The 14883-nt window shown below is 42.8% G+C and overlaps 2 protein-coding genes across 5 annotated transcripts in view; one reads left to right on the forward strand and one right to left on the reverse strand.

The window, feature by feature from the left end:
• Positions 1-14883, forward strand: part of LOC121004474 (zinc finger protein OZF-like) — a 543049-nt gene that overhangs the window by 339297 nt on the left and 188869 nt on the right. The window lies entirely within an intron of this gene.
• LOC121004460 (oocyte zinc finger protein XlCOF7.1-like) overlaps positions 1-14883 on the reverse strand; it is a 138616-nt gene that overhangs the window by 116520 nt on the left and 7213 nt on the right. Inside the window, exon 4 of one of the 4 annotated variants that reach the window (XM_040436691.1) lies at positions 13450-13552. The exons of the other annotated variants lie outside the window; for them this stretch is intronic. Coding sequence (XP_040292625.1) covers positions 13450-13552 — 103 coding nt within the window. The remainder of the gene's footprint in view (positions 1-13449; positions 13553-14883) is intronic. 4 annotated transcript variants of the gene reach the window in all.

The raw sequence follows: 14883 nt of genomic DNA on the forward strand, positions 1-14883 counted from the left end.
TTGCTGCTAAACTGCTTTTAGATCTTTGTTTCAGTTGTTTCTGTGATGTAGTGAAATATAATTACACGCACTTCATACGTTTCAAAGGCTTTTATCGACAATTACATGACATTTATGCAAAGAGTCAGTATTTGCAGTGTTGGCCCTTCTTTTTCAGGACCTCTGCAATTCGACTGGGCATGCTCTCAATCAGTTTCTGGGCCAATTCCTGACTGATAGCAACCCATTCTTTCATAATCACTTCTTGGAGTTTGTCAGAATTAGTGGGTTTTTGTTTGTCCATCCGCCTCTTGAGGATTGACCACAAGTTCTCAATGGGATTAAGATCTGGGGAGTTTCCAGGCCATGGACCCAAAATGTCAACGTTTTGGTCCCCGAGCCACTTAGTTATCACTTTTGCCTTATGGCACGGAGCTCCATCGTGCTGGAAAATGCATTGTTCTTCACCAAACTGTTGTTGGATTGTTGGAAGAAGTTGCTGTTGGAGGGTGTTTTGGTACCATTCTTTATTCATGGCTGTGTTTTTGGGCAAAATTGTGAGTGAGCCCACTCCCTTGGATGAGAAGCAACCCCACACATGAATGGTCTCAGGATGCTTTACTGTTGGCATGACACAGGACTGATGGTAGCGCTCACCTTTTCTTCTCCGGACAAGCCTTTTTCCAGGTGCCCCAAACAATCGGAAAGAGGTCCCTGATGTTTTCTTTGGAGAGAAGTGGCTTCTTTGCTGCCCTTCTTGACACCAGGCCATCCTCCAAAAGTTTTCGCCTCACTGTGCGTGCAGATGCGCTCACACCTGCCTGCTGCCATTCCTGAGCAAGCTCTGCACTGGTGGTACTCCGATCCCGCAGCTGAATCCTCTTTAGGAGACGATCCTGGTGCTTGCTGGACTTTCTTGGACGCCCTGAAGCCTTCTTAACAAGAATTGAACCTCTTTCCTTGAAGTTCTTGATGATCCTATAAATTGTTGATTGAGGTGCAATCTTAGTAGCCACAATATCCTTGCCTGTGAAGCCATTTTTATGCAATGCAATGATGGCTGCACGCGTTTCTTTGCAGGTCACCATGGTTAACAATGGAAGAACAATGATTTCAAGCATCACCCTCCTTTTAAGATGTCAAGTCTGCCATTTTAACCCAATCAGCCTGACATAATGATCTCCAGCCTTGTGCTCGTCAACATTCTCACCTGAGTTAACAAGACGATTACTGAAATGATCTCAGCAGGTCCTTTATTGACAGCAATGAAATGCAGTGGAAAGGTTTTTTTGGGATTTAGTTAATTTTCATGGCAAAGAAGGACTATGCAATTCATCTGATCACTCTTCATAACATTCTGGAGTATATGCAAATTGCTATTATAAAAACTTAAGCAGCAACTTTTCCAATTTCCAATATTTATGTCATTCTCAAAACTTTTGGCCACGACTGTACATGAGTATGTTACCAGCCAAAATGTCTAATTTTTTGACTACATAAACCTTCTAATACCTCTTTCACCATAAATTGGATATTTCTTTTGGATTTCAGTTCTTAAATGTTTATATGTGTGTCATGGAAAATGTTTGGATAAATTTTCCCATTATCTGCCCTTGTCTTCTCTTAGGTTTTACTGGATAAGGCCTCATGCACACAAACGTGTTTTGTTTCTGTGTCCTATTCTTGTCCGTTTTAGGCATTGTTACAATGGATCCGCAAAAAAAACAGATGGCATATGGATGTCATCCTTTTATTTATTTTTTCAGATCTGCAATTTGCGGATAAAACACATACGGTCATGTGCATGTAGCCTAAGGATACTTTCACACTAGCGGCAAGGAATGCTGGCAGGCTGTTCTGGCGGGTGAACAGCCTGTCGGATCCGTGCTGCCGCTAGTGTTTGCCGTGCTTCCGCCGGAACTCCGTCCCGCCCCCACTATAGTCAATGGGGCCGGAGCGGTAGTCCGGGGGCACGCGTGCACTAGCGGCAGCACGGATCCAAAAGGCTGTTCACCCGCCAAAACAGCCTGGTGGAGTTCCTTGCCGCTAGTGTGAAACTAGCATGAGACGTAAAGACGGTGTACAAGTTTCCTGGTTGGGATGTTCACACAATGATGATGTCACATATCTATTTATGTTTGTAGACGGATTTTGCACTGCATACAATCCCTTTTGAAAATAATGTGTTTTTGAATATTTTTTTTTTATAAATGTTAGCATTGACTATTCAAATAAAATATCATGTCATATATCAAGATGTTGTCAATATTTAAGAAAGAGGTCCACACAAGATTGGATTTTATAATGTATATTTAATAAAAATAAAAATAAAATTTGGGCTTAACATTCAGCCATGACATAAAAAAAAATAATAATCACATATCAAACAGCTCACTGGTGAATGGTCCATGCGCTTGGCCTGTATCAACACCCACATCACCAGGTGGATGGTACTGTGGGGAGACTGAGCTTTGTCCCGGGTATTGCTGGCGCCAAGCCGATTGCCAGTCCTGTGAATACAGGGGTATGGAAAATGTGGTTGGGCGGGTCTGAGTTGGGGCCATACTGGGTCCCGGTTGAGGCATAAACACACTGCGTCATACTGGTGTCCACCATATGAAGCAGCTCCACGTTATCTGGTTTTGATTCCATAATTGTGGCCACTAATGACATTAAATTGACAAAGAGACAAATTTTTTCAGGGAGCCAGTTTTGGATGAGGGGAGCTAGGCCACGAATCATCCTCTCCTCCTTCACTTCCTTCCTCCTCGCTCAAATACTCGAGCACCTGACTATCAAGCAGAGCTCGAGTATCTGAACGAGATAAAGATTGGCCCTAGCACCCCTTCTCCACTGTCGCTGCCTGGGCTGTGGTTCAGGACTGGAAGCCGGTCCACCTGTTTCCACAGCAGAAGATTCCTCCTGGCGTTGGTGTTGAGTGGCCAGTTCCTGGGTGCTGAACTTCTCCTCACTGGGCACAGGACGTGGTGAATGGGGTTCGGGAGCAGGTTGCTCCTCCTCAGTCGAGCTACCGGAATTTGGGACTTCATCCTCCAGATTGTTAAAGGTGCTGAGATAGAAATAAACGGAGGACAAAATTATTAATATTTTGGAAGCATCACACATTATCTCTTAATAAAGAAACAGTGTAAGATTGGCAACTACTAACTCCCGCCGATATTGGTCACGGCAGGACTGCCATCGTGTCTTGACTTTTTGAACTGTTAACACACAACATTAACAAAAAAATATTTAAAGTATAATATACTAGGGATGAGCGGCAGGGGCAATATTCGAATTCGCGATATTTCCCAAATATATGGGAAATATTCATCATAAATTTGCGAATTCGGGAGAATTTGCCATTATTTTCTTGATTGCGAAAATAGGCAATGTAATATGCGCGTATTGCGCGCGCAATACAGGCGTGGGTCACATGCTACATTTTTCAAGCTGCTAGAAGTTTCCTGAGACTGGAGAAAATGGATGGCACGGCAGAACATTACAATAGCTTTATATGCAGATGGAGCGCTCCAAAATATTCGAGATTGCACAAATCGGCAATTAACAATGCGCATATTTTGGCGCAATACATGCAACGTCACATTTTAGCAGGTCTGACTACATATTACTGATTGGTGCATGTATTGTTGTGACATCACAGCACCATGTATGTAGGAACAGCAGAACCTATCATTCTACCTAACACCCTGCACTGGAACCAGCTACACTATATCAGGATATAACCTACACTGACTATCTGTAATATATATATATATATATATATATACACACTCACCTAAAGAATTATTAGGAACACCATACTAATACGGTGTTGGACCCCCTTTTGCCTTCAGAACTGCCTTAATTCTACGTGGCATTGATTCCACAAGGTGCTGATAGCATTCTTTAGAAATGTTGGGCCATATTGATAGGATAGCATCTTGCAGTTGATGGAGATTTGAGGGATGCACATCCAGGGCACGAAGCTCCCGTTCCACCACATCCCAAAGATGCTCTATTGGGCTGAGATCTGGTGACTGTGGGGGCCATTTTAGTACAGTGAACTCGTTGTCATGTTCAAGAAACCAATTTGAAATGATTCGAGCTTTGTGACATGGTGCATTATCCTGCTGGAAGTAGCCATCAGAGGATGGGTACATGGTGGTCATGAAGGGATGGACATGGTCAGAAACAATGCTCAGGTAACCCGTGGCATTTAAACTATGTCCAATTGGCACTAAGGGGCCTAAAGTGTGCCCAGAAAACATCCCCCACACCATTACACCACCACCACCAGCCTGCACAGTGGTAACAAGGCATGATGGATACATGTTCTCATTCTGTTTACGCCAAATTTGGACTCTACCATTTGAATGTCTCAACAGAAATCGAGACTCATCAGACCAGGCAACATTTTTCCAGTCTTCAACAGTCCAATTTTGGTGAGCTCGTGCAAATTGTAGCCTCTTTTTCCTATTTGTAGTGGAGATGAGTGGTACCCGGTGGGGTCTTCTGCTGTTGTAGCCTATCTGCCTCAGGGTTGTGCGTGTTGTGGCTTCACAAATGCTTTGCTGGATACCTCGGTTGTAACGAGTGGTTATTTCAGTCAACGTTGCTCTTCTATCAGCTTGAATCAGTCGGGCCATTCTCCTCTGACCTCTAGCATCCACAAGGCATTTTTGCCCACAGGACTGCCGCATACTGGATGTTTTTCCATTTTCATACCATTATTTGTAAACCCTAGAAATGGTTGTGCGTGAAAATCCCAGTAACTGAGCAGATTGTGAAATACTCAGACCGGCCCGTCTGGCACCAACAACCATGCCACGCTCAAAATTGCTTAAATCACCTTTCTTTCCCATTCTGACATTCAGTTTGGAGTTCAGGAGATTGTCTTGACCAGGACCAACCCCCTAAATGCATTGAAGCAGCTGCCATGTGATTGGTTGACTAGATAATTGCATTAATGAGAAATAGAACAGGTGTTCCTAATAATTCTTTAGGTGAGTGTATATACATACACACGCTATCTAATATAATGACACAGGAAAGCACAGAGCACAGCAATGTCACTGCTGTCTATCTCAGAACTGCAAAAAACTGCAGAAAATGGCTGCTGGGGAGGTCCTTATATAGTAAAGGGTAGGCAACTTTCCTATTGGTTGCTAGGGATGTTGCTAAGCTCAGACAAAGACATTGCAGCCTTCTCATTGGCCCATAAGCAAGAAGCAGGGAGGGATCATGGGTTCAGATGAAACAAAATCTAGAATATTTGCGAATACGAATATATAGCACTATATTCTAAATATTCGCGAATTCTCTAAGTGGCAATATTCACGATTAAAATTTGCGATCCGATCATTCGCGCCCAACACTATAATATACATCTTTCCAAAAAACGTGCATTATTTGATATTGTCAAAGCCAAGTATGGCACAGTAGTTGTTGCTAACTCATACATTACTGGGGGCTGACCTTCATTAACTTTTGAAGCATGTACATGTGATTTTATATCTTTAAACATAATATTATATGACTGGCGAAAAAACATATATGCTTTAAAATAGCGCAAAAATTTGAAAAGTGTTGAAGACACAACATAGACTTCATACAAATTATGCATTTTTAAGAGTTAACTGTCAAAACAAGTACTGAGGAGGAGGTGGTACATCTTTGCAGTTAATTTAAATCCTCCTGGGTGTCCCCCTTCATAGTTGTGGCGCAAAACACGGACTACCCCTGTTTCCCCTATAGCTACGCAGCAGCTTAAAATATAGACACAAATAAATGGTCATAAACCAAAACTTAAGCATGGGTGGTCTTACCTAGGTCACGGCGCTTTTTGGAATTGTCCTTCTCCCATTGGGTCGGCAGCATGTGTCGCGCAACCTCCTCCCATGCACGCTCCTTGTCTACCCAATCATGGTCGCCCTCACTGTGGGTGTCCCAGATTTGGGGTCTTTCTTGGATAAGAGAAATTAGGCTCTCCACATCCATCTTCCAAGCTCTGGTCTGCAGCTAATCTAGGCCTCAGTTCCTTTCCTGCACATGTGCACAGCCAATATTTGTAAACACTAAGCACATGGCAAAAGTGGGATGGGCATAAAATGTAGAATAGATGGTTCCACAAAAATGGATGACATATGGTTGCATTCCATATGCATTACATTTTTTGGCGGAACCATTGACTTGAATGGAGCCACAGAACATGATTTGCGGACAAGAATAGGACAGGTTTTATTTTTCTATGGAATGGAAATACGGAAACGGAATGCACACGGAGTACCTTTTGTTATTTTTGCGGACCTGTTGAAATGAATGGTTCCGCATACGGTCCACAAAAAAAATTGAACGGACACGAAAATTAAATACGTTTCCGTGCATGAGCCCTAAAATTGATGACAGGTTTCCATTAAAGTGAAGCTCCAGTTCAAGGAGAAAAAATTAACCTTAACTGGGGAATGGAACAGAACATTTGCCTGGTGCTTCGCCAATCCCAGGGCTCCTCTTCTGCCATCCAAGATGACCGCACCGCTTCTCAGACTACCTGATGCATACTGTGCACTGGTACCGCAAAATATTTTCTGCTGTCCTTGAATTGGCCAGCACTACCCACGTGAACAGTGCTGGCCAATCCAAGAGCAGGGACCTATACGCAGTATGCATCAGATTGTCGGAGAAGCCGTACAGTCTGGCATTCCCATAGCGGAATTGTGAAAAAAGTGATGAATGGAGAGCTCGCCATGCATTGTCATAAAAAAATGCAGTGACTACATCCCCATGCTAATTCCCTAAAGAAGCACTCCAAGATTGTTTTCTTTGCCTATATAGTGCAAGCTAGGCCATTATTAAAGATTAAGACACAGGCTCTTGTGTATGCCTCGTCTACAGGGAGTGCAGAATTATTAGGCAAGTTGTATTTTTGAGGATTAATTTTATTATTGAACAACAACCATGTTCTCAATGAACCCAAAAAACTCATTAATATCAAAGCTGAATATTTTTGGAAGTAGTTTTTAGTTTGTTTTTAGTTTTAGCTATTTTAAGGGGATATCTGTGTGTGCAGGTGACTATTACTGTGCATAATTATTAGGCAACTTAACAAAAAACAAATATATACCCATTTCAATTATTTATTTTTACCAGTGAAACCAATATAACATCTCAACATTCACAAATATACATTTCTGACATTCAAAAACAAAACAAAAACAAATCATTGACCAATATAGCCACCTTTCTTTGCAAGGACACTCAAAAGCCTGCCATCCATGGATTCTGTCAGTGTTTTGATCTGTTCACCATCAACATTGCGTGCAGCAGCAACCACAGCCTCCCAGACACTGTTCAGAGAGGTGTACTGTTTTCCCTCCTTGTAAATCTCACATTTGATGATGGACCACAGGTTCTCAATGGGGTTCAGATCAGGTGAACAAGGAGGCCATGTCATTAGATTTTCTTCTTTTATACCCTTTCTTGCCAGCCACGCTGTGGAGTACTTGGACGCGTGTGATGGAGCATTGTCCTGCATGAAAATCATGTTTTTCTTGAAGGATGCAGACTTCTTCCTGTACCACTGCTTGAAGAAGGTGTCTTCCAGAAACTGGCAGTAGGACTGGGAGTTGAGCTTGACTCCATCCTCAACCCGAAAAGGCCCCACAAGCTCATCTTTGATGATACCAGCCCAAACCAGTACTCCACCTCCACCTTGCTGGCGTCTGAGTCGGACTGGAGCTCTCTGCCCTTTACCAATCCAGCCACGGGCCCATCCATCTGGCCCATCAAGACTCACTCTCATTTCATCAGTCCATAAAACCTTAGAAAAATCAGTCTTGAGATATTTCTTGGCCCAGTCTTGACGTTTCAGCTTGTGTGTCTTGTTCAGTGGTGGTCATCTTTCAGCCTTTCTTACCTTGGCCATGTCTCTGAGTATTGCACACCTTGTGCTTTTGGGCACTCCAGTGATGTTGCAGCTCTGAAATATGGCCAAACTGGTGGCAAGTGGCATCTTGGCAGCTGCACGCTTGACTTTTCTCAGTTCATGGGCAGTTATTTTGCGCCTTGGTTTTTCCACACGCTTTTTGCGACCCTGTTGACTATTTTGAATGAAACGCTTGATTGTTCGATGATCACGCTTCAGAAGCTTTGCAATTTTAAGAGTGCTGCATCCCTCTGCAAGATATCTCACTATTTTTGACTTTTCTGAGCCTGTCAAGTCCTTCTTTTGACCCATTTTGCCAAAGGAAAGGAAGTTGCCTAATAATTATGCACACCTAATATAGGGTGTTGATGTCATTAGACCACACCCCTTCTCATTACAGAGATGCACATCACCTAATATGCTTAATTGGTAGTAGGCTTTCGAGCCTATACAGCTTGGAGTAAGACAACATGCATAAAGAGGATGATGTGGTCAAAATACTCATTTGCCTAATAATTCTGCACGCAGTGTATATCTGTTTGAGGGTAGCCTGCCGGATTTCACCAGATCCGCATTGCCGGATTCTACAGTTCACCATTAGATCCACATTGACTATAATGGGTTCCAACAGTGATCCGGCTTCTTTCCAGCATAAATGCCAGGTTTTGGACAACATCCGGCATGCGAATATAGCCATATTTGATGTGCAGTTTGTGGGTTGTCAACCATCTAGATTCCATCTTCCCCTCAGATATGGTTTTCCTAATAAATTCTGCATTTCTCATCATGCCTGGTTTTGCAGACACCGAGGGAGTGGAGTCTCACCACACTTCAGTGCTCTGTGTAATGTTAGACATGACACATCAAAGAGAGCTACTGTCCCCTCATACCGCAGGGTCTCCATGTTTTTATATGTGTTATAACTCTAGCCTGTCTCTCCTGTCATCTCTCTCAGACAGGGAGACCAGTGTGAAGCAACATCCCATAGAACTACACTGGAGAGTTAGCACACACCGATAATACAGGCAGTGTGATTTGACACACACAGATTGTACAGGCAGTATGAGTCCTGGATTTTATATAATCACTGTATACACTCACCTACAATATATCTTCACTCATAGTTCCTTTAGATAGGGAAGACATTATATCTTTAACAGATACAGGGATATACAGAGGAACATACAGGGAAGGGCAGGGCCTGAAATTTGATTGGTCATTCTGTAGTTTACAGTCTGAGGGAAAGCATAACGGCATCCATTTTGTATATGTATTCATTTAATATCTATGTATAATTTTCTTATCTCAAACTAAACATAGTAACTCAAAGCTTGTCTACACTAAGACACCTTTACCGCGTTTGTCTGTGTATAAATATGTGCACTGCTCATTATAATAAAAAAGGGCATTACGAGGAACACATCTTGTGTGTGTCTCTGTGTCATGACCTCGAGCCGGCTCACTCAACTTCAGAACAATTAGGAAACCGCATCACATCAGAAGGTCGGTTTGCGACCACAACAGGCAAGGCTGTCTTTAATATTGATTGGTCCCTGGGCAAGAGGGAGAACACAAGTGCCGTTGCCGCATTCATGAGTCCATACTTTATTAACTAAGTAGCAGGACATGTAGGGCATACACGGGGGATGTCCCTGCACTTACTATTATTTCTGGGTGCCGCTCCGTTGCGCTGCTGTGGCCCCCGTTACATTCTCCTGCGCTGTATGCTAAGTAACAGCATCGGAACACCAGTTTTTCTCCCTGGGCATTCCTTCTCCCTGGCTGTAGCGCTGTCCAATCGCAGCGCAGAATGTCACAGCCAGGGAGAAGGAACGCCCACAGAGAAAAGCTGATGTCTCCTCCCTGGTATTCTGATGCTGTTACTTAGCATACAGCATGGGAGAATGTAACGTGGGCCACAGCGGCGCAACGGAGCGGCGCCCAGAAATAATAGTAAGTGCAGGGACATTCCCCATGTATGCCCTACATGTCCTGCTACTTAGTTAATAAAGTATGGACCCATGAAAGGTCCTCCAGTGACCAGCGGGGCTAAAGAGGCAGTTGCCTTCGGCCCCCCAGGAGCAACTGGACCTGGGGCAGCTGCCGCATTTGCCCCGCATTAAAGAAGGCCCTCACAACAGGGAATCAGCCACAGGGAGAGACCGAGTTCCTGTTTACACATTAGAGCAATGTCTGGGCTGCTGGTGAGAATTGAGGACAAATTCCCATAATGAAAAGTTTAAAAATTTATGGATACACTTGAGTTCTGGGGTAACAAATTACACTGCTAGAATTCTGGTGCTGAGTTAGCAATATATGTAAAATAAAATAGAAAATCTGGAGTGCTTCTTTAATGTTCAAGGGACTCTGAGATGGAACCTGTACTGCGCATGCATCTATCCGCCTGGCGAGTTTCAGTACTGTACAGCACGTGTGCCCATCAAACAGGGGCATGGATTGCCATGAGATCACAGGACCAGGTGTGATTATCTTTACACCGGGCACACACACTAACTGGAGCTCTGAATGCAACTACGACACCCTCATTGCACCTAGGGGATAATTAGCATAATCACTAATATCTCTGAATTTGAAACATGTGTAAACATGGGACACATTGGGTTAGATTCAGCTGCTCAGCACACATCTCTTGTGTCAGTTGGATCCATCATCAAGGTATGTACTGGCAGATTCCCTTTCGAGTCCAGCTCCAGCAGTGGGAAAAGTAGCTAACTGGAGGGGGGAGGGCTTCTTTAGGTGCGGCTATCTCCTGAATGCAACTGGTCTTGTTTGAAAGCTGACATTCCAAGCTTTCAAACAATACCAGAATGACAGCAATGTTTAGTACAGAGGAAGATATCACTGATAGAAATCGGGATGCAGTGAATGCAGCTGAAAGTGAAAGTAAAAGCAGGTTTTACCTGAGATTATTCCCGACTCGATTTCTAACAGTGATTTCTCCTCGATAGCCAGGGGCGTAACTACCATAGCGGCAGACCATGCGACTGCTATGGGGCCCAGGGCAAGAGGAGGCCCAGTTGGTATCATCCCCTCTTCTAGTGGGGTGAAAACTTGGTCAAGACTTTACCCTCTAAAAGGAGCAACTTTTAGCCAATGAAGCAGTGGAAAAAATGGCCCAAAGGTCATTGAAAGGGTTTTGGTGGAAACCCTTCTGTCCTGTGTGGGGGGCCTGATTTGATCCTTGCTATGGGGCCCTTACTTCTCTATGTACGCCACTGTCTGTAGCTTGGAATTTAGCTGTCATTTTGGTCTTGTATGAATGTCAGCTTTCAAACAAGACCAGTTGCATGTTTGAAGCTGCTACCATTCAGGAGAAAGCAACATCTTAAATCAGCCCTCACCCCTCCAGTTAGCTACTTTTTCCCACTGCCCGAGCTGGACTAGGGCAAAACAGTTAGGTGGTTAAGATGTTGTTTCATGTGAAATTCCAGCTGACAACACTTTCTGCATTCGATACATCAAAATGGCTTCTCCCCTTCGTGACTCCTCTGATGTTTAACAAGGTCAGATTTCTCAGAAAAACATTTTCCACATTCTGGACACGAAAATGGCTTCTCCCCTGTGTGAATTTTTAAATGTCTAACGAGATGTGATTTATCCGGAAACCGTTTCCCACATTCGGAACAAGAATATGGCTTCTCCCCTGTGTGTAATCTCTGATGTGAAACAAGAACTGATTTCTTGTTAAAATATTTCCCACATTCTGAACATGGATATGGCCTTTCTCCTGTGTGAGTTCTTTGATGGCTGACAAGAGTTGCTTTCTGAGTAAAACGTTTCCCACATTCTGGGCATAAAAATGGCTTCTCTCCTGTGTGAGTCACATAATGCCTATTCAGACCTGTTTTCTGGCTAAAGTATTTCCCACATTCTGAACAGGAATATGGCTTCTCTCCTGTGTGAGTTCTCTGATGTTTAGCCAGATCTGATTTCTGGTTAAAAGATTTTCCACATTGTAAACAAGAAAATGGTCTCTTCCTGGCATGACTTCTCCTGTGTTTTACAAGATCCGATTCCTGGCTAAAACAGTTTCCACATTCTGTACATGAAAATATTTTTTTCCCTGTGTGTGCTCCTGGATTATTAACATATCCTCGGTAACTTTTATTTAGCTTTACAGTCTGTGATGAATCAGGAGACAGAACTTGTTTTAAAAAATCTGATGATAAATTTCTGCTGTGAAGGGCTTTATATGCATCTTGTATGATACCACGATCATCTGCTTTGAAATCTGAAGATATCAGATGTTCCAATGAGCTCCTGGTACAGTCACCTGCAAAGAATACAACACAATTTATTATTTTTATTATATTTAATATAACCTTTTGCAACATTTCTATATAAAAATTTCCAGTGGTGGGAAAACAGATTACAATCTAACAGTAGAGCTCCGAGCAAAGATCAGTAAATCATGATGTTAGGTCACCAGACCGTGACCGATCATTCTCTTGTATTTTTGACTTTTCTGTTGAAGCCAGTTTCATAGGTTCACGTTTCAATGTGCAATCTCACAGAAATCCTTCCTCATATACGTCTGAGATTGCATAGTTTTTCTTTAGCCCTCGGGGCACTTCAGATACAAATGTTATAGCCTTTCCTCAATGCCGGGTGATCCTTTAGGTGTCCAATACTTTTCTTCACTTCAGCAGGAGCTCCTATAAAAGTATATATGCATAGTGATCACCGTGTTTATGATATTAAAACAGGTTTTTATTGTACTTACAAGTTTTAAGACTTGCTTCATTCACATAAAATGTGAGTTTTTTTGAAATTTTATGTGAATGAAGCAAGTCTTAAATCTTGTAAGTACAATAAAAACCTGTTTAATATCATAAACACGATGAGCACTATGCGTATATCCTTTTATAGGACCTCTTGCTGAAGTGAAAAAAGGTATTGGACACCTAGAGGATCACTCAGCATTGAGGAAAGGCTATAACATTTGCATCTGAAGTACCCCGGGGGTTAAAGAAAAACCGCGCAATCTGAGACGTATATGAGGAAGGATCTCTGTGAGATTGTACATCACATGCAATGACTGACTTACCATAAGTAGAGACTGTGCGGAACTACTCTTTTTTTTCTGTGGTTTTACAAGTGGAGTTTCACATATACTGGATTGGATATTCGACTTCTTTATTTGTATTCACGTTTCAATGTGCCTAACGCCACTCTTTTTTAGTGAAATGCTCTTTGGAGAATAACAAATGATAAGCACATATCGTTTTCTAATCTTTTCTATATTTTACATGTTTTCTATTGGGAATAGAGAAAGTAATCTTAGAGCCAAAGTGAACTGGCAGAGGATGCTCCTAATTTATGATGAGGCATGCCCCTACATTTAGGAACACAAGCATTAATTTATTAAAAATAAAAATCAAACAACAGGGACTTGCAACTGTTTAATGCCAAAACTGGCATAAACGGCCATGATAAGTGACCTTTAATTCAGAAGGTGATACTAGTCTTTCAACAGAACTTAAAGAATTAAACATAAAATTGTATTCAGTGAATGAGTAACTCACCTGGGCAGTTATCTGTAGGAATGTCCTCTATACTCTGCTCATCGCCCCTCACATATGTCTCTGTAACATATATAATGTTCAGATCTTCACCCAGAGTAACAAGCTGTGAAACAAATATTGTAAAAGTCATCAGAAGGTTGGAGAAGTCATGTGGACCAGAAAAGATAAGTAATTAGAATGACAACCAAACATGACCGGACAGCAGAAGTTATCTGACCCAAATATCTGCAGGTCTCTTGTATAAATCCAATCTGTTGGTTCTTTATTCCAACCAGCAGTCTCCATTGCCAGAAAATTGATCGAGACAACATGTAATGTCTATGGTCAGCTGTAATCCTGCCATCTCCACCTTTCTCATTATACAAGAATAAAACATATAGCGTATTTTTCGCCCCATAAGACGCATTTTCCCCCCAAAAGTGGGGGGAAATGCCCCTGCGTCTTATGGGGCGAATACTAATGAGCCGCTTCCATTATGGAAGCACTCATTAGTACCAAAGGACCGGGAAGTGGTGAAGGCTTTGTACTCGCTGCTTCCTGGTCCTTGGCTGTCGGCTGTGCAGGGCTGCGCATAGTGTGAGGCGCTCTGTAACGTCACTCTGTGTGCAGCCTTCACAGCACAGCTGACAGCAGGAGGATGCAGATCCCGCTGGAGGAGAGGTAAGTGTTTTTTTTAATTTTATATTTATGAGGCTGATGGACACTTCTCGGGGCTGCTATGAGGCTACTGGGGGCTGATGAGAGGCATGGGGCTCTTATCTGAGGTCTGATTGGGGTCTTATTAACATTAGGGATCTTATTGGGGCCGTTAGCTCAGGTCTGATTAACATTGGGGGTCCGAAAATTGTATTGTCCCCCTCTAAAACCTAGGTGTGTCTTATGGGCCGGTGCGTCTTATAGAGCGAAAAAAAACGGAATTAGACTTACCGGTAATTCAGTTTCCATGAGATCATCACGACGGCATACAAGGAGATTGACCCCTGACCTCTGTAGGGGCAGGAACAGAGAAAGGTTAAATACCCCCCTCCCACCACCAATACCAGTGCTTCCAAAATCACACAGAGTAACCCGGTGGTGAAAAAATAACAAACAATGGAGAAGGTATTACTTCATACCTTCTGAAGACGCTCCAAAAGTAAAAAATTTAGAAATATATGTAGGGAGGGAATAACGTGCCGTCGTGATGATCTCATGGAAACTGAATTACCGGTAAGTCTAATTCCGTTTTTTCCATAGCATCATCACGACGGCATACAAGGAGATACAAAATATATCAGTTAAGGGGGGGCTACGGCCTGGAGGACTTTCCGTCCAAAGGACAGATCAGAGGATCTGGAAAGATCCAGGCGGTAATATTTTATAAATGTATGGATGCTGGACCAAGAGGCAGCTCAACATATTTCTTCCAGGGAGGCGCCAGCTCGCTCTGCCTGA

Source organism: Bufo bufo, chromosome 6, assembly GCF_905171765.1.
Source record: "Bufo bufo chromosome 6, aBufBuf1.1, whole genome shotgun sequence".
Taxonomy (NCBI): domain Eukaryota; kingdom Metazoa; phylum Chordata; class Amphibia; order Anura; family Bufonidae; genus Bufo; species Bufo bufo.